Source organism: Cupressus sempervirens, chromosome 2, assembly GCF_028749045.1.
Source record: "Cupressus sempervirens isolate cs-2001-9-10 chromosome 2, ASM2874904v1, whole genome shotgun sequence".
Lineage (NCBI taxonomy): Eukaryota > Viridiplantae > Streptophyta > Pinopsida > Cupressales > Cupressaceae > Cupressus > Cupressus sempervirens.
The window spans coordinates 157,724,862-157,750,492 of NC_143119.1; the positions used below are offsets into that span (position 1 = coordinate 157,724,862).

Here is a 25,631-nt window from a genome sequence, read left to right on the forward strand (position 1 = left end):
AAACCATCGCCATCAAACTTCGACAGCTTTTCCTTGGGTCCTGCCATCACTACTAGATTTTGTGCACGGGCATTGTTCGGTCCTGCAACACTGGCGCTGTTCACTCCCACACCAACACTTTGCACTCCCACACCTCGTGGCTTTGCACTCCCACACCCCGTGGCTTTGCACTCCCACACCGTGGCTTTTTGGTACAGGTGTCTTATTTGCAATAGCGGCGAACTTTGGTGAAGAAGGATCTTCTTAAGTTGCCCCTCCCGGAAGTGTATCGCGGACGAAGAGTTCACTCCACGCTCGTGCTCCCTCGGCACTTCGAGTTGTGTGAGTTACTTTCCTTCCATTTGGATTCTCTTCCATTGGCAAATACAAGTTCAAAAATTCCCCCCTTGCTTCTTCCACCAATTCCACCCACTGGTGAGTCTCATCCAACAATTCCTCAGCACTTTGGTGTCCGTCGACAATCTTCTAAAACCTTCGTCTGTGTTCGGCCTGCTGCGCCAAAATTAAATTTCCTTGAGCTGTACGGATTTCATCTTTGTCTTTCAACTTATTCTTATTTTTGTTTAACTGATTCGGCATTAATCTTCATTCCTCAACCTTTGTTCCAGGTCCATTGGGCAATGGCGCCAAATGTTTACCGCATAGATCAATGGATTAATGCACACAGACAATGAACAAGAACGACAAAACTCCTTTTATTATTCGCATATGCCAAGAGATTACATACAGATGATGATTACAATGGTTCCCCGAAGGGTGTATATATACTTCTCGCCGAACCTTCTCGAAGGGGTCCGTCGGTGACATACTACTCTACTTGTCGGCTACAAAATCTTTACCGACAACATGATCTCGTCGGTTACATAGTTTCTACCAATGACAAAGCACATGGTGTTTACAACATCTTTTTACGTGATACACTTATGTTAAGCTTATCCTCTCATCATCGCACTAACTTCTATGCTCAATGGACAATAATCCACTCTTGGTGGACATGTGCTTAGTTGTGAGTCTTATCACTATGCTGACTCCTAGTCATTCTAGAGGTCTTTATATTCAGGCACTCCTAGTGTGTATGTACATCAATTGAATATCATATTGTATTTCTAATCATACTTTATTGGTCCATATTGTGCTAGTGCTTGAGCTTCCATATTGTGCTAGTGCTTGAGCTTCTTGATCTTGGGTGATTTTGCCCTAAGGAAAATTCTTACATGGTATCAGAGCTATACCAAATTCTTACACTGCTCCTATCAATTTTCTTTCTTCATTTCAAATAATGCAACTGGCTGCTGAAGCTCTTGGATTTCCTTTTGATGCTCCATCAAAATTCAACTTATACTAGCCGTTGTAAGGGTAGGGGTATTGGGCATCCGTTGAATTTTTTCCTAATCTTTGGAGCATCAACCATTCATCTCCATTAATGTGGAAGCTTTGACAATGTATCAGTCAGTTTGATTTGATTGATTAATTGATTTAAAGTATTTTAATTGATATCTCAAGCTTGAATACTATGTAACATGTTACATATGTATTTGTTTCTCTGGATTAATCTGTGTTGTATGCACATAAATCCTTTTCAATAGTATACTTTCAGTAGTAGAGACAAACAAACGTTGGATGGTGTATAAGGTTGCAGTTTATAGGTCAGCTACAGCTATATTTTGGAAATTGTAAGCAAGAACTTATTTTCTTTGCATCCACTGTTGAGATAATTAAGGAAATTGCTACAGTAGAGTTAATTTGAAGTGTGAGAGTACTGAGTATGGGCTTTCTTTTCTTCTATTGTCCTTGTTATGATTTGTTTCTTTCAATATGATTCAAATTGCTACAGTAGAGTTAATTTGAAGTGTGAGAGTACTGAGTATGGGCTTTCTTTTCTTCTATTGTCCTTGTTATGATTTGTTTCTTTCAATATGATTCAAATTTTTTCCTCTTTAGCCATGTTGCTTGAACATTATATGATTCTAAAGAGGACATAAGAGGAAACAACACTAAGAGTTTCTACAGCAGTTGTTGGTGGGTTTCGAAATCAAATGTTATTTCAATTCTTCATATTGTTAGGTCTCAATATTGTCAAACTTTAATTCTCCATTGACTGTTTTGTGTAGCTTTCAATGCTTAATGGAAAAGTTAAATTTTGGAGTAGCCATTATGGTGGTAGTTATAAAAATAGAGGACTCAAGTAAAATTATGCATATCTTATTCCATAATCTAACATAATAATATCTAAAATCAGAACAGAGGTTGGAAACTTGTATGTGCAGTGTTGCATATGCAAGAGTTATTATCGTTGTTTATCTTATCTAAATACAAAGTTGTCAAATAATTGCTAATGTACAGGCCAGATACACGCCACATTTTTGTTGAAATTGGCTTGGGATTTCATGTGGAGTTTACTTGGTCTGAAGCTCTGCAGTTCATATCTACCAAGGAGACAGTATTAGCCAGGTTATCTTCCTGTTCTTTCTCCCTCTTTTATCTGTTTCTCACAGAAAATCACATGGATAGGCACAAACACTTCTGAAGATTCTCCTGTCCCCCCTGGAAGTAAAATTAATCTTGAATTCTGGAAACTGGCGCATTGATCTATAAGTTATCTGCAACATATCCTCTCCCACGGTGTACCCTATAATTTATTAAATGAATTACAATATAATGCCAAATCTGAAAAGCATGATTACCCTTTCATGTCAACCCTTTTCCTTCAGCAGATTGAATATAAAGCTTTCTTTCCTCTATTTCAGAAAAGAAATTTAAGTGTACGCCTCTACATATTCCCACGTAAGGCCAACAACCAAACTAATCATAAGTACTTAACAAAGTACTGCAACCAATATAGACTGACAGCCATAGAGACACCTAGCTCTGATGCAGTTCAACGAAAGCAATAAGCATAATCAAAATGAATCAATTTTGGCATTGCATATCGGTATAAGTATCTCTCAATAAGCATGCTAACATATTTTCCCCAAAACCAATATAGAAGTATGAACTGTTTATAGAAGCAAATCAGCTTTGATATTTGAGAAAGGAACAAGCAGTTTTGCTTCTATAAGCTGACACAGTTATAAGAACTGGTAAATGCATCTTTCTTGATGATATATACATCTGCAGTGACCACAGTTTAGTTGTATAATTACTATACAAACAAATACCATTTCTTTTGGATTACAACTGCAATCACAATAGAAGATCTTTTGAGATTCATCAACTTTTAGTATCTGCCATTGCATATGAAGTCCGACCCCCTGATAGAAGTTTGTGCTGGACTTGTCTGTACTCATGACAACTTGACATATGTGCTCAAGCACTTTTCTTCTAGAGAATCATGTCAAACCTATTTACATTTCTGTGTTAGGTTTGCTATCAGACCTTCCCCAAACATACAGAAAAATAATCAAATGGAAACAAAGAAGGAATATTGCATTAAGCTATTTAATGTTCCATTGAGAAACCACGACAAAATAATTTAGTGACATCATTTTCCAACAAACTCTTCTAATTAATCATCCTTAATAAGAACCAGTCCTTATCTTGTTATCACCATAAACATTGAAATCCCATTATCACTGTATCAATAGCTGTTGCAAAAGAAACCCTCTTGTACCTCCTTGCAGCTCCCAAATCCCATCATTTATTTAACACTCTTACTTTATTGTAGCCCCTCTATAATTATTGCTTCTCTTTGGTCAATTTCCTTGACTCTTGTGGAGTCAAATTGTAGTCTGTAGGTCCTTTTATGCTTTCCTTCTGGTTGATGTTTCTAATAGTAACATCCATCAGATCCACCACTAACAAAATTTAAAAGATATAATTTCCAATCTCATAGATTTCTTGTGATGTACATAATTGTGCTTCTTTCTTGCACTCAGACTAGACTATATGCAATCTCAACAGTAAATCTTTTGAATCTTTACCAGCTCAATTTTCAATTGCAAATTTAACTCTATTAATTGTTCTTCTACTGTCAAAACTCCTCCTATGACTTATCAAACATGAATTAACCACCTTTGTCAATTAACTGGACATGTTCTTCAAACATGAAACCAGGCCATATTTTACACATGTTCATTTCACCTTCTGAAAACAAAATTTGAACATCCTTGAAAAGGTTTTTCAACTCCATTCTCAAATAAGCGTTCATGTTTTTTAATATCCTTGAATTTGACACTAAAAGATTTCCCGTGCATAGTTTTGCTACCTATATAGATTTTTATGATGAACATAATATATTTATATTAATGATTATTTATTAAAATTGATTGCACAAGCTGTGAAAAATACATTGCAAGGCAGCTTATCATATTAATCCAGAGAATGAAATTGCAAGCCCCACAGTAGAATCTTACAACTAGACAACCTACATTAAACAATGTGCTAATCATAGCATGAGTGAAACCACATTGATAGATTTAGTTTTCTGGTATAAATCAATTGAATTGAATTGTGGAAGTAGCATTGAAGGTATCTATCTCTCCTTAGAGTTTGTCTGCAACATGTATGTTCTCAATTGAAGTAAAGATCTGTTTTGTTCAGTTGTTCAGTAATTGTCAATTTCGTTTAGTTTGATTTTGTTTAATTTCTATGTATAATACATTAGGTTCTTCCGTAATTTTCTACATAATTCTCTGCCATGTTAGTACTAGAGATAAGGTAGACATGGGGCCTTACAAACCAAAGCCTCTTTCGGGTTGACACTTTTTGGGCATACCATACCTTAGAAACATTCCCTAGCTGCCAATTATTTCTAATATCGGATGATTGCAAGCTAAAAGAATTGTATTTTGTTAACAAATTAAAATTTTTCGTCAATATTTAGCATCAATCCCTAAATACTAAGTTGCCGGTTCAGATGCGTGTTTGAGATTTGGTTACAAAATTAATCTGAATTTTTTTGGGTGGTTTCAAATTCATTTTCGGTTTGTCCATACAAAATCATATATATATTTTATATATATGTGTGTGTGTGTATGTACACAGACATATAAATGTATATGTATATGCAGCAGCAAATAAGTTGATTGAACACTATGCTAATAGTAAAGGTGTTAGAGTAAAAGGTTAATTTAATTTAATCTATTAAATTACCTTTACTCCCTTTTTAAGATTTCACTTTATGCACCTTGCATTTTCATTTAATAATTAATTAGTAATTATTAAATGTCATTTACCTCCTAGGGTTTTCCTTTTAGGGTTTCAATCTCCTTCATAAGGATTGATAAGTTGTAAATTCTTTCATTTTGTTTTGCACAAGTAAATGCAATCTTCTTGTTTATTGAGCAAACCCTTCTCTCTCTCTGCCTTTCTTACTTTCTTGTAATAGGTTATTTGCATGCAGGATATCCAGGGATTTATGAATTTGTTCATCATCAAATTCTACATGGTATCAAAGCCTTGCTTGTGTTAGAATCTGAAAAGATTAATAACCCAGAAAACTAGTGCAAAGAGTAAATATCTAAACTATGAATGCAAATGATACAAAATCAAAATAGCATCATTGAGTTAGTCTCCAAGAGAGTAATGCAAATGCTGGAAGCAAAATAGCATTAAGAGGATGCAAAAACAAAAGATGCAAATACAAGCCAGGTAGCATGCTTATATAGGCTAGGAAGAGGGAGGAGGTGGCAACACCAACCAATGAGGAGCAACCATCTATCGGACTAAAGATAGCAAATTATCTTCCCAAGATAGCTAATGGATGCTCACATGTAGGAAGATGACACCTCACAACCATTCACCTAATAAGACATGCTTTATTAACCTAAGCGAGATTATTAAAAGTGTAGGAAAAACCTAGCAAAATAGGAAAAATAAAAAACTACACTAACACCCCCCCATAAGCGAAGCTTAGGTGGATGTAGAAATGGGTCCCGGCAAGTCAAGCCTGATGAGGTACCCATGTACATAAAATTCCCCCAAAAGAGAGAGAAAAGAGACTCCCCAAAGAAAATTAGGACTCCAAGTGAGAGGAAGAGGCCCCCCCAAAAGATGTAGCATCCTGCACCTCCAGCAAAGCTTGCAAATTTTGTCCGGTAGATCCACTTACATCGAACAATTTTTCTTCCCTTAGAAAAAGGGACAAGATCCCAAGTGTGGTTCCTCATCAAGGAACTATACTCTTCCTGCATAGCTGTATCCCACTCAAAAATACCAGAAGCCTCATGAAAGGACTGTGGATTTGAGGCAGTAGCAATGAAGATATGTAGAGCATCCTGGAATTGTGAATGAGTCTGCTTGGTGTCTGATGGATCCCCAACCCAATCACCTGCAAACTGCAAGGTCTGTCTAGCCCAAAGTGGACCAGAAGATGGAGAATCTAGAGGAGAATCATCAACCTGTGAATGATGACTAGGAGAGGAAGGAGGTGAGTCCTCTGAATCACTCTCTGCATCAAAAGTGGAGGTAGAAGACTGCTCAAGTGAATCTGACCCATCAGAAGATCTATCATGTATTCCAAGTGACTCCAATGTCAAAGTAGAAGGCAACCCTGTGACCATGCTCTGCTGGTTAAGCTGATGCAAGTAGTGGAAGTTAAGATGGCCAAACTGCTCATGCCATAATCTGCTCACATCATTAGAGTGAGTGAGAAAAACAGTCAAAGGAGGATTAGGAAAAAGGTGAGAAAACATATAGAGTCTTGACTGATGATCTGCTCTCCCAATTGCAATTGTAGAATCATTGTGCAACTCACGTATCTCCACTGAATCAGGAGTGAACTCAACCCGCTTGCCTAAACCTGTGTGAGTGATTTGGTGTCCCGATAGGAGATTAGTTGACAATGAGGGTACATAAGGAACATCATGGAATGTGCCATCCCCCACATCAACAGACCCTCTCCCACACACCTCAATACGAGTGTTGTCACCCATCAACATAGAAGGCATAGTACATTGCTCCAAGGATGCAATTTCTTCCTTAGATGAAGCCATGTGGTGTGAAGCACCCGAATCAAGAACCCAAGTGGATGGTGAGGAAGCAACTGCAAAAAGGGCCTTGCCCTTTCCTTTCCCCTTGCTGTTTTCTTTTTCTTTGTTAGACTCTTCATTAGAACTTTGTTTGATAGACTCAGGAACACTTATATTATTCTTCTCAAGAATGTATGTCAAGTGATCAAGTTGTTTCTGCAAACATTTATGTTCATCATGACCGGGTCTTTTACAATAGGCACATTTAACCTTTTCTTTCTTAGGCTTATCGCCCTTGGAGGATGAGGTATCAATAGTTGCTTTTGAAGCAATTGGTATCTGATCCTTCTTTTCCTCACTATTATTTTGTTTCTCATCCTTACTATTGTTGTTACTACTTTGTCCTTTTTGTTCTTTTGTGCCTTGGTTGGTTGCTAAGGCATGTGACTTAGAGGACTTAAGAGTGCCCATCTGGATTAGTTTGTCCTGTTCTCGAGTAAGATTGACAGCAAAATCATCTAGAGATGGCATGGTGAATTGAGTACCAAGTGCACCCTTAGTAGCATAGAAGGTAGAGACAAACACAGAATATTCTGAACTTAGCTTAGAGAGAATACTGAGAATCAGTTGTTCATCTTTCTTTTCAATTCCACATTGTTTTAACTGCAGCCTTAGTGATTTCAATTTGGTGAAGAAATCTTGGATTGTGTTGAAATTGCCTGGACTCAAACTAATTAATTCATTTTCCAACATATGACCCCTCATTGAATCTTGTGTGCCAAATAATGTTTCTAGCTTTGTCCATACTTCATTTGGTGTATCCAAAGACTCAATGTGAAATAGCAAGTCAGGAGAAATAGACAAACACAATGTTCCATATGCCTCATCACATTTGTTAAACCACTTAGGCTTGTCTTCATCTTTAGCAGGTTCAGTTTCAAGTCCCATAGTTATCCTATTTAATCCAGCTTTCCTTAAGTGAATTATCATGCGTGATTTCCACTCAAAGTAATTGTATGGAGTTAGGATGGGCATATTTGTTTGATCCATAGTTCCAAGAATCACGGCGATTCATGCGATTCACGCGATTCGGCGATTCGATTCAAGCCAACCGATTTTTTGTGAATCGGTGAATCGAATCAGCGATAAAGGGTTTATGAAATAAGTTACTCACTAAATTTCAAGGGTTTTTTAAATTTTTCGATTCATGGCTGATTCGATTCCGATTCATGGCCGATTCACGATTTGATTCGGCCTTGCCGATTTCGATCCGATTCCGATTCTTGTTACTTTGGTTTGATCCATGATGAAGGAATGCAAAAAAATGCTAAAAGGAAGAGAATCCAGCCACGACAATGCCCCCCCCTTTTTACTCAATCAAAGAAACCCCCCCAAATAAATATGATTTGGCACTTTATTTTAGTGCATTTACAATTACCACTAGAAAGAGATGTTTAGTGGTCTTGATTTCAATGCATTACAAACCCTCATGAAGAGCATATGCTAAAAGTGAAACTTGGGCACAATAATCAAGGAAACAAATAGCACCACTGCGATCTACTCGAAAAATCATGTACTTTCAAAAAAAGAATCGCCTCGATACGAGGTCGTATGAGAAAGTTATGATCCTCCGAAGTTTCCAAAACGAGAACTGTGCACAGTCACGGCTGAGAATCTGCAATTTCTGAAGAATTCATGCATGAAAATCAAAAACTAACTCCATTAGTGGATAGAGCACAAAAAAATAGCCAAGTTCATAACAAGAATCATCAAAATTGGAGTCCGTATGAGCAAGAACGAGACATTTGAAAACTGCATTCAGATCTGCGGCTGCCAACGGAGAGGGGTATGGCTGTAGCTTTGCATGCTCGATTCTGAAAAATATACAACTTGCATGCAAAATCTAAAAGATACCCAGATGGTTTTTCGGGGCTGCGAACAAAACCCAGAAAGCGTTTATCTTTCTGATCAACAAAAGATGTTGCTGTAGTGTAAATCAGACGCTTTTAACAGTAAAAAACGGCTCCAAAAATCAGAAAACGACCCCAGCAACCAAAATATGACATGCAAATGCTGGATCAGCTTCTTAAGTCCATCAATGGCATGCTGGAACCTGCAAAACTGATTGAAAACTCCAAATATGCAAGTTGGTTGTCAAATTTGAGATTGAAACCCCAGAGAAAAACTGTTTTTGTCAAAACTTTTCTGATTCTCAGGATCATCCAAAGATGCAAGAGAAGAGCATACTTCGTTTTTCAAAAAACTACAATAAAGTTTATTTTCCCCCCCCGAATCTCTCAAATAAGGAAACTAAAATCTACTCTTGCACATAGAAAAGCTCTAATACCATGTTAGAATCTGAAAAGATTAATAACCCAGAAAACTAGTGCAAAGAGTAAATATCTAAACTATGAATGCAAATGATACAAAATCAAAATAGCATCATAGAGTTAGTCTCCAAGAGAGTAATGCAAATGCTGGAAGCAAAATAGCATTAAGAGGATGCAAAAACAAAAGATGCAAATACAAGCCAGGTAGCATGCTTATATAGGCTAGGAAGAGGGAGGAGGTGGCAACACCAACCAATGAGGAGCAACCATCTATCGGACTAAAGATAGCAAAGTATCTTCCCAAGATAGCTAATGGATGCTCACATGTAGGAAGATGACACCTCACAACCATTCACCTAATAAGACATGCTTTATTAACCTAAGCGAGATTATTAAAAGTGTAGGAAAAACCTAGCAAAATAGGAAAAATAAAAAACTACACTAACAGCTTGCAGCTGCTTGTTTTTGTTTGAAGAAAAAGAAGGAGGGCTTGACTAGGATTTTTCGGTTTTTTGTGTGAAAATAGGGGGATCTCAGATTTTTGGATCACTTTTGAGCAAAAATGGATCTCACTGTTGTGCTCAAACATCCAAAAATCCCTAAACCCATATAAAGCACTTTGATATTGGAGATTGAGAAATTCTAGGCCTTTTTTTGGCATACTAGGCTATACGACCTCTGCACACATTACGAAGCACAAAGAAAAAAAAATCGCAAAAATCGCAAAAATAAAAAAGGTTTAAAGTGCTGCCTTTTTAAAAAAAATTTCTTATAAAGTTTTCTTTATAAAAACATTTGTTTTTAAATCAATGTTTTTTTAAATGCATGGTAAAGGACACTGCATATGCTGACATCATTATGTTAGCAAGGTACAAACATCCTTGATGGCAACTACTGATGCATCTGCAATGTGCAGCGTTGACGTCATCATTATAAAGCTAAAATTGGACAGCTAGTTAACCATCAAGCATTTGGTTTTCTCTGTCTTTTGGAGGTCCTATTGGTTTTTTTGTGATACCTTGAGCATATGGAGGCGTTTTTTGAATCCGAAAGAAGCACTAGAAAGATGATTCAGAGACGGAGATGATGAAGTTATTTTTTAGATTTTTTTCTAGATTGGTACCTGTTTTTTCGCTCGAAGTCAGATGATGCTTTCTATCTTCTAGGGGGCGTAACTTGCTCGTTTTAGCTCTGTTTTTCGATTTGGGAAAAACACCAAAAAGCTCTTCTCGAGCCCTATCCAGATTCTCTGCTATTTTCATCAGTATTTCTCAAAGGTACATGTGATTCTCAAACTGAAGTCTTTGTGCTTCTTGTCTATGCATTCCTTTTAGTAGTTGGGGTTCAATTTTTGTATTGTGGGGGGTGTTTTGTATTATTGTTTCTGTTATTTACATCAGTAAACCATAACGTTTTCAAAATACAATCCAACACCTTTTAAAGCAATGGCGAGACCTCTTCTTGTCTAGAACTTCTGACCCCTCATAACTATCACACATGGAAGACCTGGATGAAATGACTTCTCCGATCAAAAGTGTTGTGGTCCTGTTTAGATAAAATGCAACTAGTATTTCAGAGTCAATATCAGACTTTGCAGCACAAGAACAAAATGGATGAGGCAATGGGGTTGATTGCTTTACAGGTATCCAATAGTCTACAGTTTCATCTTAATGGGTGCAATACCCTCTAGCTATGTGGACTAGGCTTGAAGGCTTGTTTGGTATAGTGAATGAGTTCAGGGCACTTCAGATTGAGACAGAGCTTATCTCTCTCGTACCGGATTCTTATCCTTCCATTGAGAACTTCTTGATGAATTGCAATCAACAGAGATCTTTATTGCAGGTTTATGGGAAAACCAAGATTGATATTGAGTGCATCAATCTGATTCCTTTTAAGCTTTGTTGAAACTTTCAGATTTTTGCTTCTACCTTCTATTCCACCAAAGATGCTTTGGGTAATAGATTTACCATGCCATCCTTTGAGGTTTTTTGTGATCGTTTGACTCGAGAGCAGGCTAAGCTCTCTTAGTTGGATTCTCTCACAGGCTCATAGACATATGCATTTGTAGCTCGACCATCTTTAGGGACGAAGGAGAAGACACATAAATCTCATTCTACAGAGTCCATGACTGATTCTAGCACTCATAGTTCATCAGGTCCACTTCCTCTTAAGGGGGGTAAACCAAAGCCAGAAAGACCGAAGTGTGCTTATTATAAAAAGCCTAATCATGATGAGTCACATTGCCATGAGAAGAAGTTAGATGGCCATGCCAAACAGGTTTCGAATTTGACTGCTCTCCTTCAAAAGAGCAATATTGATATTCCTTCTACTTCTCACAGATCGTCTTCATCATCATCATTTTAGTTAGATGGTAAAGATATAGGAAAGGTTCATGCACTATGTGCAACTGCTACTCCACACTCTTCTAGATGGTTGTTGGATTGAGGTGCTTCACACCATATGGCATCTTTTCAGGATTTGTTCTCTTTTTTTGAGGCTTCTCCTACTCCACACGTTTTGATGGGGAACAACATTGTTATGATTGTATGTGGGAAAGGTTTATTGACATTGATGATGGTACATTTCATGATTTACTTTGTGTTGCATCTTTGTTCTCTAACCTTCTCTCAATCTATTAGATTACACACAGTGGGATAGGGAAGGCAGTTGAGTTTGCACAAGATTTAGCGCACATTAGAGATAGAGAGACAAACAATATTGTTGCTATAGGGATTGTTGATCACTCTTCCTACCTATATTCCTTCTCATATTTTGGTCCATCATCTCCACCATCAGAGACTCACTCTCCTTCATGAGAGACTACAGAGGTGAAGTCAGGTCGCTTGAACTTATGTGTTGTTCCTAAGACCAGTGTTGAGACTTCTACACCTCCACCTCCTGTTCAGATTCCATCCCTTGCATAGGATTACTCTTCAGCATTGCCTACTATTGTAGCTCTAGTCATCGAGCCACCTACTACAATTGTTGAGGATATATCAGAGGACACACATCTCCTCTTAGATGACAGATTCAGCACACCTTTTATCCCACCTCCATCGGAGATTCCATTTCAAGATTCTCATGCTCTCTTCTTTGACCATTAGCTAGGACTTCTAGCCGCACCTTACATACATGGGTTTTATTTTTTGTCCACTACCCTTGTTTCCTTCAAATTGGAGCCACATTGGTATGTTCATCGACACAGGATTTCTGCCATTCTGGGGGTCTATGGAGTCTCAAGCTTCTATGATGAGGGCTTTTGATGTACTTATGGTCTTGAGAGATTCTCTTGAGAGGTTTCATTTGTGCATCCTTTTCTATCTCTTTTTGGAGTAGGGTTTTCTTCACTAGATTTTCTCTATTTCTCCATTTCATAGAGATTTGATTGTGATTGGGTACCTCATCAGGCCTTGTTGTTGGGACCCAAGTTTGCTTTTAGCATTTTAGTTTCCTTGCATTGTTGCTCATCTTAACGAGAGGTGTTAGAGTAAAAGGTTAATTTAATTTAATTTATTAAATTATCTTTACTTTCTTCTTAAGATTTCATTTGATGCACCTTGCATTTCCATTTAATAATTAATTAGTAATTATTAAATGTCATTTACCTCTTAGGGTTTCCCTTTTAGGGTTTCGATTTCCTTCATAAGGATTGATCAGTTGTAAATTCTTTCATTCTATTTTGCACAAGTAAATACAATCTTCTTGTTTATTGACCAAACCCTTCTCTCTTTCTGCCTTTCTACCTTGTAAAAGGTTATTTGCATGCAGGATATCTAGGGATCTATAAATTTGTTCATCATCAAATTCTTCAAAAGCAAGATAGCAAAATACACCATATTTATTAATGATGTTTTAGTCGAAATGACGTTGTCACATATGTTTTACCTTTTTCTTTTAGTGGTCTATTTTAAGGTTGGAGTGTTGGATTGAATAAAGAAAACCCAAATTTTTTTTTTTGATGAAAGTTAAGAAGATTCCATTTTTTGGCTAAATTCGGCTTGGGTCCTACCATAGATTTGCAAATTTGCCATAAAAACAACAAAACTTGTGCGAAGTTTGTCAGACAGAATTTCAGCAGACTTTTGCAAGAACTGGACCAGACTTTGGCATTGCTAGGGAAGAATTTGGTAACATAACCTATATATATATATATGTAGGTATGTATGTATGTATATGTACTTTTTTGTGTTTTATGACTAATTTGAATCTTTGGTTAATTTTTTAGTAACAAAAACTGCATGTGCAGTGCTGAAATTTCACTTATCTCACTCTGATTAATGAGTGCAATGTCCCCAAATTATTTAGTATCCAAATTTTGTTCTAAATCTCAATTTCTGTCAAACAATTAGGGCTTATTATTTATATTCACAATTCATATCTCAAATCATTAGTTTCTTAAAATTAACATTAAGGTGACCCAATTATAGAAGTGTTAAGGTAGGATGATTTGTTGAGGTGCCCCGGAAGCCTTTTACTATAGGCACAAGAGAGGATTTACCATTAACCCTTGGCCTCATTTGGTTCATGCCATACATATAAGGTGGGCTTGTTAAGAATCTCATTATATGTATATCTTCATTCACTGCTGTAACTCTACTTTTCTCTTATTGATTTCTGTCAAGTGATGCTTCCAATGAATATGTATGTGATATAAAGAGGCATATCTCCTATAGAGACATGTCTCTTGATATTATCCTAACTAATCATAGTTCACAATTGATATTTGCTCAATGTATTATCATGATTATAATATATGATAATAATTTATGTATAGATCTCTTATATACAATATACAAATATATTATATATATATATGCATAATATATCTCATATATATATGTATATATGTATAGATGTATATATATAGATATATATACATATATACATATATATATGCATATATGTTTATATATATATATATATATATATGAAAGTTGTTTACCGTACAGGTAAAGAAAACAACGCATACAGATAATGGAACAGAATAGCAGAATAATATTCGCAATAGATGAATGATGATTTACAATGATCCCAGACGGGATATAAATACTACCGTCGAACCTTCCCGAAGTAGTCCGTCGGCCACAAATATTCTATCCGCTACAAACTATTTACCGACGACGTCGGCTACAGAATACAGAAGCAGAATACAAAACACTGTCGGACATCACCTCGTCGGCTACAGAATACAAAACACCAACGACCATCATTCCGTCGGCTACAGAAACACCGCTGGAACCATCTAGTCGGCTGACACCATCCCCCCAGAAAAGAAAAGTCGTCTCCGAACGACAATTACAAAATATTTGAGACAAATTAACAAACAAAATATATCATCAGAGTGACTACAACAAGAAAAATTTGCTTCTGTCACATCACTTCACTTCGTCCTGTGCCTATAGCCTCTGCTAACACAATACTGTCTCCTCAAGCTAACCTTGATAGCAACCTGTGCTGCTTTCTCTGCTTCCAACACTGGGTCCACTGAGCTAAGTGTTGTTGCACTGCCTCCAACTGGATGATTAGCTCCTCCCGAGCTCTCTACGCATCCACCAAGACAGCCTCCTAGCCAACACCTACTCCCAGTGCCTCTGGTACACAGAAAGTCCATGCCTGCAGCCACTTCAACTCTTCTCAATTGGTTAGAATCCCACGACTGATATCTGCAACGATTGGGGGTCCAACTGGCAACGCCCTCGGCCGGGTCAAGGGGTAGTGCCCTTGCGGGGTCCTGGGGCCCAAGACCAAATTAGCACTTCGCAACCCACACAGAAATGCATGGAATACACCATTTCTATCATTTTCTGCTAATTCTGCACTCTTTCTGGCAACCACGGATGTGTCCCTTTTCCTTTGGCATCATCTGTAACTCATTCCAAACAACTTGAATTTGTTGCCTTTTTTTTTTAAAAAAGTTTTTTTAGTTTTTTTTGATAGTTTTTTTAGTTTTTTTTGCAATTTCTCCTTCCTGACGAAATTAGTGTGCCTCTCGAAACTCTTGGCAGAAATCCTAATCCTCTGGATGGAAACTGCCGAGTGCACAAATTGAGATCCGCCAACGGCAAAAGAATGATGGCCAATTGCTCGAAAAATGAGAACAGCCTTCCCCCGTATGCTGACGCCAGTTATGTTGTTCAACTAAAGCACAGAGAAAACCCAAGAAAGCGCCTGCGAAAAACAACACGTTCCTGATGGACCTTGTTCTATTACTTCCCCGACCTCCAGAAGGTTTGCGTCTACTACTGATTAGAGCCAGCGGGTGGAAAAAACATCAAAATCTTGTATTCCCGCAGAGAAGTCTGCTGGCCGGAGGAGTTTGCTAAGTTCTATGCCCGCGGTCCTCTTCCTTTTTACCGGCGAAGACTACTCACGTGGAGGAGATTTTAAGAAGTTTTCAGAGCAAACTGTGTTTAAGCCCGCGGGGCTTTCCTTGACAGAGGACGTTATGTTTTTAGAGCAAAGGATTTTAAGCCCGCGGGGCTTTTTTTTTGGCGGAGAACTTTCCAAGTTTTATGCCCGCGGATAGCTGCCCGCGGGGCTTTTAACAACGGGGACATTCCTCTTCACTCCTGCGGACAGGCTGCTGCTCGCGGGGACTTTGACTTCGCCTGCGGACAGGCTGTTGCCCGCGGGGCTTTTTAGTCCACGGACCTTTTTGTCCGCGAGGCCCCAAATTTTTTTTTTTTTTCAAATTATTATTATTATTATTATTTTTTTCAAATTTTTTTTAAAAATTTTTTTCTTTGAATTTTTTTTTATTTTTTTCGAATTTTTCAAAAAAATATACAAAGCACCTCAAATTTGCCTCTGACCATCGCCATTCGGCAACGACGAGGGAGTCCCCTTCTGCGACAACAACAGAGTCTTCCTGGCACCATATATTTTGAATTTGGATCCGTTGACTACCGGAGGTACCTTCTGCCCATCCAAAGTTGATAATCTGATCGCTCCATTGTCGCCGACCTTCCGAATCTGATATTGTCCAACCCATTTGCCTTAAACTTTTCCACTTTGATTTCATTCTGACCGTCGTAGCCTTACGTCTGTTCTGTGCCACCTCCGTCGCCCACTGTGCCTGCGGTCGTCGCGCAACTGGATTATTTCCTTGTTGTCGGTGCCCTTCCACTAATTTTATGCTGCAGTGTAACCTTTTCTTTTCGCGCGGCTCATTCATGATGTACCGGATAGTGGGATCTTTCGTTTTTCTGTGTTCAGACTGTATGTTCTTCCCCTTAGCTTCAGCCATGGCAGCTTTTCCTTCTTCCACTTCCTTGCATTCCTCTGGACATTCATTTTCCTGTGTTTTGTCACGTTCGTCGACTGTAAACATATTGCAACTCGGAAACAGTTCGTAGTCTTCTATCTGCCAGTGGAACATGCCATTCACCGAGTCCAGGTCGTCGTCAATCGATCCTCCGTCAAGTCTCAATACTCCTTCGTCTGGTTCCATTCTCCTCTTTGCTTCGTCGTCACTTTCGTCATCACTTTCTGAATCTGACGATGCTGCCTCCTTACCGACCATTTGTGTATACAGGTCAATTGTGAATCTTTTGCCTCCGCGCTCCATTGATAGTGTATTTCGTTTCCAATCATGTTTTACTTTTGCTTGCACCAACCAATCCCGTCCCAGAATAGCATCATATCCTTTTCTTTTCAATGGAATAACCACAAAATCCAATAAAAATGGTTGCGTACCAATAGTTACCGGTTGCGCCCTCAAGGTTTCCAACGGTTTGATCCCGTGTTGGTCCACCGTGAGCAACTGAAATGCAGGTGGCCACAATGTCGGCTTTCCCAACTTCTTCCAAGTATCCTCTGGCAACACATTCACGTCGGACCCTCCGTCGACAATTGTGTTTGTCAAAACATTTCCCAAAATCCCCATCTCGACGACCTTCGGGTGCCGTCCGGATGTGAGTGCCAAAAGCATTGGGTTTGTTGTCATCACCTCCCTACTATCCCTTCCTGTGTCCTCCGGTGCTTTCGGAAACGGTGTATGATTCAGCATGGCCGTCTATAACTGGGGCATTGTGAGAAGGAGGTCACTTATCTTGACCGGTATCCGTTTCTAAGATCTGTCATACAATGTTTTGTTCTGCGAAGTTCCTTGCCAAGGTGCCAGTGATGTTCTTCAACTGAGATGTCCCCGCTGACGATGCCTTTGCAATGTTCGCCTGCGCTTTCCCCACTTTTCTCTTTTCCTCCGCTTGCCTCCGTGTAATTGCCAGAACCTCTTCTACATCCGTGCCAACAGTGATCAAGTTTACTCCAGCCTTTGGACACTTGGAATCTTCGTGATCGCCGGGTCCGCACCATTTGCATAATAATTTCGGTGTGTTTGCGGCTGTACAATCCCGCGCAAAATGACCCCATAAATTACATGCTCGGCATTGAACGATCGGTCGTCCGTTTGCATCATAATGGGTTCAAATTCGGCTCTAATTATTATTGTTATTGTTCGCATTGTTGTTATTTTGCCCTCTACTATTATTTCCTGTATCCTCCGGATGTGGCACCGGTGGTATTCGTGTTTCTGCTACTACCCGACGAGGAAGCTTCTTGTGTGAGAAACACCTGCGGAGATCCTCTTGTCTTCATGTTAAAGGGGCACTCCTTTGTCGAATGGCCCATGATCTGACAAATCTCACAGAATTGGTTCTTTGGACATGATCCTTTAGTATGACCATCGGTCTTACACTCCGTGCACCACAGCTCACTGCCTTTTGGCTCCTTTTGCATGTTTTTAAACTCCATCATGCGAACCATATCCTTCTGTAGGGCACGAACCTTCTTGCGGCTACCTTCGTCGTCGCTGTTATCATCTCCGGTAGGCTCGTCATCATCAGAATCAGAGGAGCTAGTTTTCTTCTTCTTTGTCTTCTGTTCACTTTCAAGGTCCAGTGCTCTGTTATACGCATCCACATATGAAGACGGTGGGACAATTTTCATTTTCCTCCGCAATTTCGATCTTAGGCCGTCCACGAACCATCTTTTCTGCAATTCGTCCGTCGGCTTGCTTTCCATTTTGTTTATTAAGTCTTTTAATCTCTTGGCGTAGACACGAACAGTTTTGTGCTTCCCCTGTTTGGTATTGAAAATTTTCGCTACGATTTCATTATCATCCCGCAAGAGTTTAAATTCCGCCAGGAACTCCTTTTTAATCTTATCCCAGGTATCTAGCTTTTGCGGATCAGTATCCGAAAACCAATCAATCGCGACACCCCGTAGGGTTTCCGGAAATTGCTTGACCCATTCGTCGGCATCTGTGATTCCATTTGCTCGCCAAATCGTCTCACATGTCTTACAATGTCGGATGGGGTCGGCTGAACCATCGCCTTCAAATTTCGGCAGCTTTTCTTTGGGTCCTGCCATCACAACACTGGAGGTCTGCACTCCCGCACCAGAGGTCTGCACTCCCACACTAGCAGTCTGCACTCGCACATCGGCAGTCTGCACTCGCACACCGGCGGTCTGAACTCCCACACTGGCGGACTGGTCTCCCACACCGGAGGTCTGCACTCCCACACCGGCGGTCTACACTCCCACACCGGCGGATTGGTCTCCCACACCGGCGATCTGCACTCCCACACCGGCGGACTGGTCTCCCACACCGGAGGTCTGCACTCCCACACTGGCGGTCTGCACTCCCACACCGGTAGACTACTCTCCCACACCGGAGGTCTTGACAGCTGCGGACCTTGGTGAAGAAGAAGGATCTTCTGAAGTTCTTTCCTGCGGAAGTCTATCCCGGCGAAGAGCTCACTCCACGCTCGTGCTCCCTCGACATTGCGAGCCGTGCGAGTTGATGCTCTTCCGTTTGAATTTTCTTCCCTCGGCGAACACAAATTCAAGAACTCGTCCCGTGCTTCTTCCACCAATTCCACCTGCTGCTAAGTCTCCTCCAACAATTCCTCTGTGCTTCGGTTTCCGTCGGCAATCTTCTGAAATCTTCGTCGGCATTCGGCTTGCTGCGCTAGAATTAAATTCTCCTGCGCAATACGGATTCCATCTTTTCCCTTTGCCTTATTCCGATCCTTGTTAAGCTGATTTGGCATTAATCTTCATTCCTCCCACCTTCCAGATTCATAAGGCAACAACGCTAAATCTTTACCGTACAGGTAAAGAAAACAATACATACAGATAATGGAACAGAATAGCAGAATAATATTTGCAATAGATGAATGATGATTTACAATGATCTTAGACGGGATATAAATACTACCGCCGAACCTTCTCGAAGGAGTCCGTCGGCCACAAATATTCTATCCGCTACAAACTATTTACCGACGACGTTGGCTACAGAATACAGAAACATAATACAAAATACCGCTGGACATCACCCCGTCGGCTACAGAATACAAAACTCTGATGACCATCATTCCGTCGGCTACAGAAACACCACCAGAACCATCCAGTCGGCTGACACCCAGTCGGCTGACAAAAGTATATCTACTTAATAATTTATTATTAATAATAACAATGCTCCATATAATAATAGTGAAGGAAAGATATCAATTGTTTGATTTCATCATTTGGATTCATCCAATCGAGGCTCAATCATTAACATTCCCTTTTAGCTAGGAAGGATGATTTCTATCCAAATAGACAACACAGAGTACAATTGGTAACGTTAGGACTGTTGGCTAAATATTTCGTAAGTCACTAGAACTATGACTTACAAAATGGGAACTTTAGGTAATGGTGTAGTGAGATAAATCTCTCCTCTCAGCAATAGGCGAGACTCCTTTCTCACCGTAGGTGGCTACAATAGAAATGTTATTGGAATTGACAAATGGGTGGTTCTTTGAATCACTTCCTCTTTTTTTAGGAATGACTTTGCTCTTAATAACAACTATTTGTGAATTAACAAAAGGTATGTACTACTACGATAATACTGGTGGCTTAGAAGTTGACGTAAGAACAACTTTAAGACATTAGTTTACAACTTAACTTATGCAATCGAGAATAAGAACCCAAAGTTTCTTACAATCAATCCTCTTTGAATAAAAAGGTGAATAGCTAATAAGGCACAAAGTCTTTTATCAACTATCTAATTGAAATGATATACTAATATTTAAAACATAGAGTCTTTCAACTTCTAGTATTTACAGCCCTATAAAACTAAAACAATCTTGTTTCCTAAAGCTCAAAGTCTTCATGAACAAGATCAGATGCTCAAATGCTTCACAAAGAGAAAACGAACAGAGATGAATTGATCAATGCAACATAAGAAAACAAAGATCGATTCCAAGCCTCACAAAACAAAGTTTGGTAAAACCTGCTTCTTTATTCACTTCAGAAATTTGCAACAAGAAATACAAAGGTTTCAAGCAACAAGCTTAACCTTTTTGATAAAGCAAAAGCTGATTATTTACAATGAGCTCTCTCCTTTATATAGGAAAATAGGAGAGAGAAAAGTGGAGGGAAAAGGGGAAATCGTCAACCACCTTGACTTATTCTCTAACAAACTCCTAACTAATTGATTTGACTTATTCAAAGTTGCATCCCTAATTTGATTGCAACTTGACTACATGTGCTGATTATATAGGGACATGTTAGCCTATACTTAAAACATAAATGCTCTTTACATATAATCTTTGTCATCCTACTCTAAAGCATATGGAAATTTTGAAATGTTCACATAGTCTCAACTATTTTCACTGATTTTTTGCAGCGAGTCTCGGACAACTTCAGCATCAACCTCGCCAGTGTATTTGGCAACCATTATGATCTTTTTGTAAGTACTTGCTGCTTCCAAAATTTCTTTGCTAGAAACTTCCTTTTTGTTTTGTAGATCATCTAGTAAACACTTCTAGCTTGCAAATGTATTCATAACACTTAATCTTGAAATCATTTGCTTCAAGTTGTAAGTGAATTGCTCCAGTGAACCCTGTAAGGATATCTTCTTCTTTCTTGAGTTCATTGTTTTCAATGATAACTCCACGTGACAATGTTTTTGTAGCATTCACTGATCATGTCTTCTTGATTATTAATCTTGATCACTGCTACCTTTGCATCTTTTATGAGCTGTTGCAAGACTTGTTCTTTGTTAGTCATTAGGTGTATGTAATCACGACAAATCTCAAGAGATGAGATGACTTCATATTTGCACAAGGCATCCAAATCAATTTCCATCTTACTGTTCCAGGCACAATGTCTCCATCTAGCAACTGTAACTGACGATCAAGTGACTCTTGAGTATCACTTAATTTGCCAATGATTTCCTTCCCTTTTCTCAACACCCTGTAAAGATCTCGAATGAACTCAACACCCTGTGCTTGAATAGTCACAACCCATTCATCTATAGTTTGTGCCTTTCTTTTAATCTTCTTTGTGTACTTGAAAGAGACATGTTCAACACTTGAAGAAGATTTCTTTATCTCTTCAATTGTTTCTAGAAGATGCACATTCTCTCTCTTCATTCTATTTTTCTTTTCCCACAACTTGTCATTTTTCTGATAAAGTGAGTCAAGTGCATCTTGAGCATCTTCTCAACAAGCCAAATGAGTTTTCTTGCCAAGCTCAATTCTGGAGAACTTGTAATCAACTACTTTCATTTCTTCTGCTGGTTTTTCAACAAGAGGTTCAACAACTTCTATATACTTGATGTTGTTATCATCAACTACAACTTGAGAAACTGTTTTAGCATTCTTTCTTTGAAGCTTTTGGGCTGACAACTTGGCTGCCAAACTCTTTTGGTGGGATTTCTTCCTTCTTCCTCTTTTGTGTGATAGTGGTTAGCCATGGAGGAAGGTTGAAAGAAGATGTGCCAGCTGTAGTAGTAGTCACCATGGTTCGAGCTGGATTATTTTGCACAACTGTAGTGACAATGATAGGAGTCTCGGTTTGAATGGTCATAGGTGCAGGACTACTATTTCTGATTTCAGTCATGAATTGCTCGAACTGAGATGAGGTTACATCAATCAATGCCATGGACTGAGTTGTAGTAGGAGGGGATTGACATAGAATATGCATCAAACACATTCTCATAATTATATAAATCACCTTTAGTTTCTAGTTCTAGTGTTGCTGATGACATGGGTGTTGGACTCACCATTATGACATCTTCATGAGGTGGATTTTTGGTGGAGAATGCATCCATTGCCATGCTCAAAGGTGAATCAGGGGATTCATCTGATGTAGGTGCTGAATTAGGAAGAGTTGAGAGTTGTAGTTGTGTGAACCTCTGTGGAAGGTGGAACTGAGATTGTGAGTTCCTTTGATCAAACTGTATCATCATCACTTGAATCAATTTGAATTGCTCGAGATTCAATTTCTTTTACGTCGAGTATCCTACCCGTAATATTTCCCTCTTTAATTGTGAGCTTTGGACAACACTGAACAAGAGGCTTAACTGCTGAAGATGAAGTTCCATCCTTTCCTTTGACCATTGTCTTTGCCATCATACCAATCGGACCAACAAAATCTAAATCTTTTCCACGTCTGATTTTGATGCATTTGAGATTGTTCTTTTTCAACCAAATATTGGTATTAGCAAGGATAGGCTGAAAATGATCCCAAATAGAGGTGTTCTCATTACTTGACCATGTAGGAGGAAGGATAGGCATCTTTTCTATCCGATGCCGAACATAGTCAGGATCTACAATATGATCATCATCTTCAACCCCATCAGAGATTGAGGCATAAGTCTACTATTTGCATCAATGTTAATCGACTATAATTTAAGTGCCAAATGTCCACCTCGGTACGCACATTGATCTTGAAATCTTCAAGACAGTACACATGTATTAATTGCTTTCTCATCATATCATTTATTCCTCTCCAATCAAAACAACTTCTTGCCATGAACTTCTTGAGAGTGATTCTTTGAAGTTCGAACTCCATGTTTTTGGCTTTTGGTACAGTGTCTATAGAGTATCTGCCAATCTTCAAAGGATTTCTTGAAGAAATTCCTACTCCCGGTCTATGCAAGTTGGACTGATAGGCCTGTACCTCCATGAGTGTCCTGGCTAGCTCCATAATTACAATCTTGTCTCTAGGAAATCTAGGTAGTGTATGGCTCTCCTTTGAAACATCCAACTCGTAGATATGTGAAGTTTGGAAATTGTAGGAACATGCAACCATCTTCATTGATTCAATTCCACGCTTCATCAGAAACACGCTTTCTTGGGAGTTCTTTATCGAATAAGCACATGTAATGCCCAAAGGAGGCATCTTGTACTCTGTGATAGTGTATCCATCTTTGCTTGAGAGGGAATTGATCATAATAATCCCAAACATGCAACAATGATCTATCACCTTTGGTTGATAGGCTTGAAAAAGAACCCAGGGCAACAACAATGTATACCATGTAAGAGTTCATATTGAATATGCTGGTGTCGTTCACACTCACCAATTGTTCGCAAATTGAATCACTGATCAATTCTGCCCAAAAAACATTATTTTTTGCTCTTATGGTGAGATGAATGTACTTGTGCATCCAAGGTTTGAAAACATTTGAGTCCTTGAGTCTAGCTAGGCAGCTAAGCAATATGATGAGATCATTAATCTCTTCCTTGAAATCACAGCAGCATATGCCCTTAGGCTATCTAACAAGGTTTGGCCTCTTAGTGATTAACCAATTGACATCAATATATCCACAACATTTAGTCATATCACCGTTCCATCTTTCCAATGCTTTCTATTTGGTAGTGTTGGTTACCATTGGAGTATGAGGAACATGAAAGATATGGCCAATAGTCGCTAGACCAAGACTAATGATCGTGTTACCATCCCGATCTCTGATTGTTTTGGAAGCTATATGAAATTGTCTAGTGTATGCAAGAATAAACTTAGGTTCATGAGCTGCCAAGGGAAAAGTAGACAACAAACGTATATGACTCTTGATCCAAGTCATATTTTTGGTGGCTTAAACCTTCACCCTTATGAAGAAATCTTCAATGTTCATATGTGATATATCAGTATCACGAATGCTCTCAGTGTAAGAAGTCACTTGAGATGGTGGGATGAAGTTGTTGTATTGATCGTATTGGCACTCCATTTTCTTTTTGTCTTTTCTTTTTGCTGGTGCAATCTTCTTTGACATCTCAAAATGTTGTGCTTGTGGAACTATTACATGAAAATCCCATAGTGTAAGAACATCATCATATGAGGGCTCCATATCGAACTTTTTTGTTTAAAAACATGGATTTTGGCAAGGTATAGATAGGGAGAATGGAAGGAATACTAGCAAACAATGAAAGAACAATTGGGTCAAGCATATAATGGCTCAAATATGACTAGAAAAGTCAAAAACGATTTTTTTTGGGTGCATTACACATGCGAACAAGCTTTAAAATGTGTAAATCTGGAGCAAAGTATAGTGAAATGGAAACATAGCATGCTTTTTATAGCTATAAATCATACTATTTCTCTGACAAGCATTTGGGAAATTCTTTTGCAACCATAGATGTAATGTCCCCATTTTTAGCAGGTTCCTGTAGTTGGCCAAGTTAGTTCACCATCACGACCCTCGTGAGCTGATAGTGAAATTTGAGGGTCTCAGTTGTGTGTTTATAGGCTTTCCAGCAGCTTAGGGTGTTTTGGCTTTGTTTGATGGACTTACTATTTATAGTAAGTAATTCCGTTGGTTTCGATGAACTCAATTGAGTTAGAGGAGTTGGAGGATGCTCTCAGTTTTTATTTTGGGCTTTTAGTTTGAGCTCCAAGAATCTTGGAGGGAGCATTTGTTTATAGTAAGTCACCCCGTCAAGTTCATTCATCATCTTTCATCATTAGGATCACTTTGGTGTTGTCAGATTTTGATTCTAATGCCTCTTTAGTTGTTTTCGCAAGACGAGTGAATTATTATTATTATTCATATAAATATGCTGAGGTTATTTTTGATAGTGTTGTTGGTTGGTCACCTTAGTATCATAGCTCGTTGGAACCAGGACGAAAATTTTTAAATCATGGGAACAAGAAACAGTGGCCTTACGTGTCAGAATTTGAAGTTATGGTGGAAAAAGTTATTTTCAGAGCCAAAAGCAATTAATAAATCAGATTATAATGACACTTTATATTATAATTTAATGTTGTGTGTGGGGAGCTTCTTAAGTGAAGTTCATTTGGGAAACTTTGTGCCATTTGGAGATTATAAATATGAGGCCATTTGATGAGTAAAGAATCCAATTATTTGATTATCTTAGTTTGCTGTTGTCGTCTTTGTGACATTTCTAAGTCTGAAGTTTGAGCCCTTGCTGAAGTATAAGGGTTTGGGATATATAGCTGAAGTATTGTAGATTTAAATCTAAGAATCCACAGGTGAGGTATTGTGGCTTTTGAGTTTTATTATCATCTCCTCTTTCTGTATTAACTGTGACTAAGGAGCATTTATACAATGGAATATTATAATTTCTCTGTTGTTGGACGAGGGTTTAGTTTGCAGATTGGA

General features: G+C 38.7%; 1 protein-coding gene across 3 annotated transcripts in view; it reads left to right on the forward strand.

Annotated features, from left to right (window-relative positions):
- LOC149571522 (Prefoldin chaperone subunit family protein) overlaps positions 1-25,631 on the forward strand; it is a 170,455-nt gene that overhangs the window by 101,636 nt on the left and 43,188 nt on the right. For 2 of the 3 annotated variants that reach the window (XM_089813029.1, XM_089813030.1), the window contains 2 exons: positions 2,344-2,451; positions 20,913-20,975. In XM_089813029.1, coding sequence (XP_089669155.1) covers positions 2,344-2,451; positions 20,913-20,975 — 171 coding nt within the window. The remainder of the gene's footprint in view (positions 1-2,343; positions 2,452-20,912; positions 20,976-25,631) is intronic. The other variant, XM_089813031.1, reaches the window with a different exon arrangement.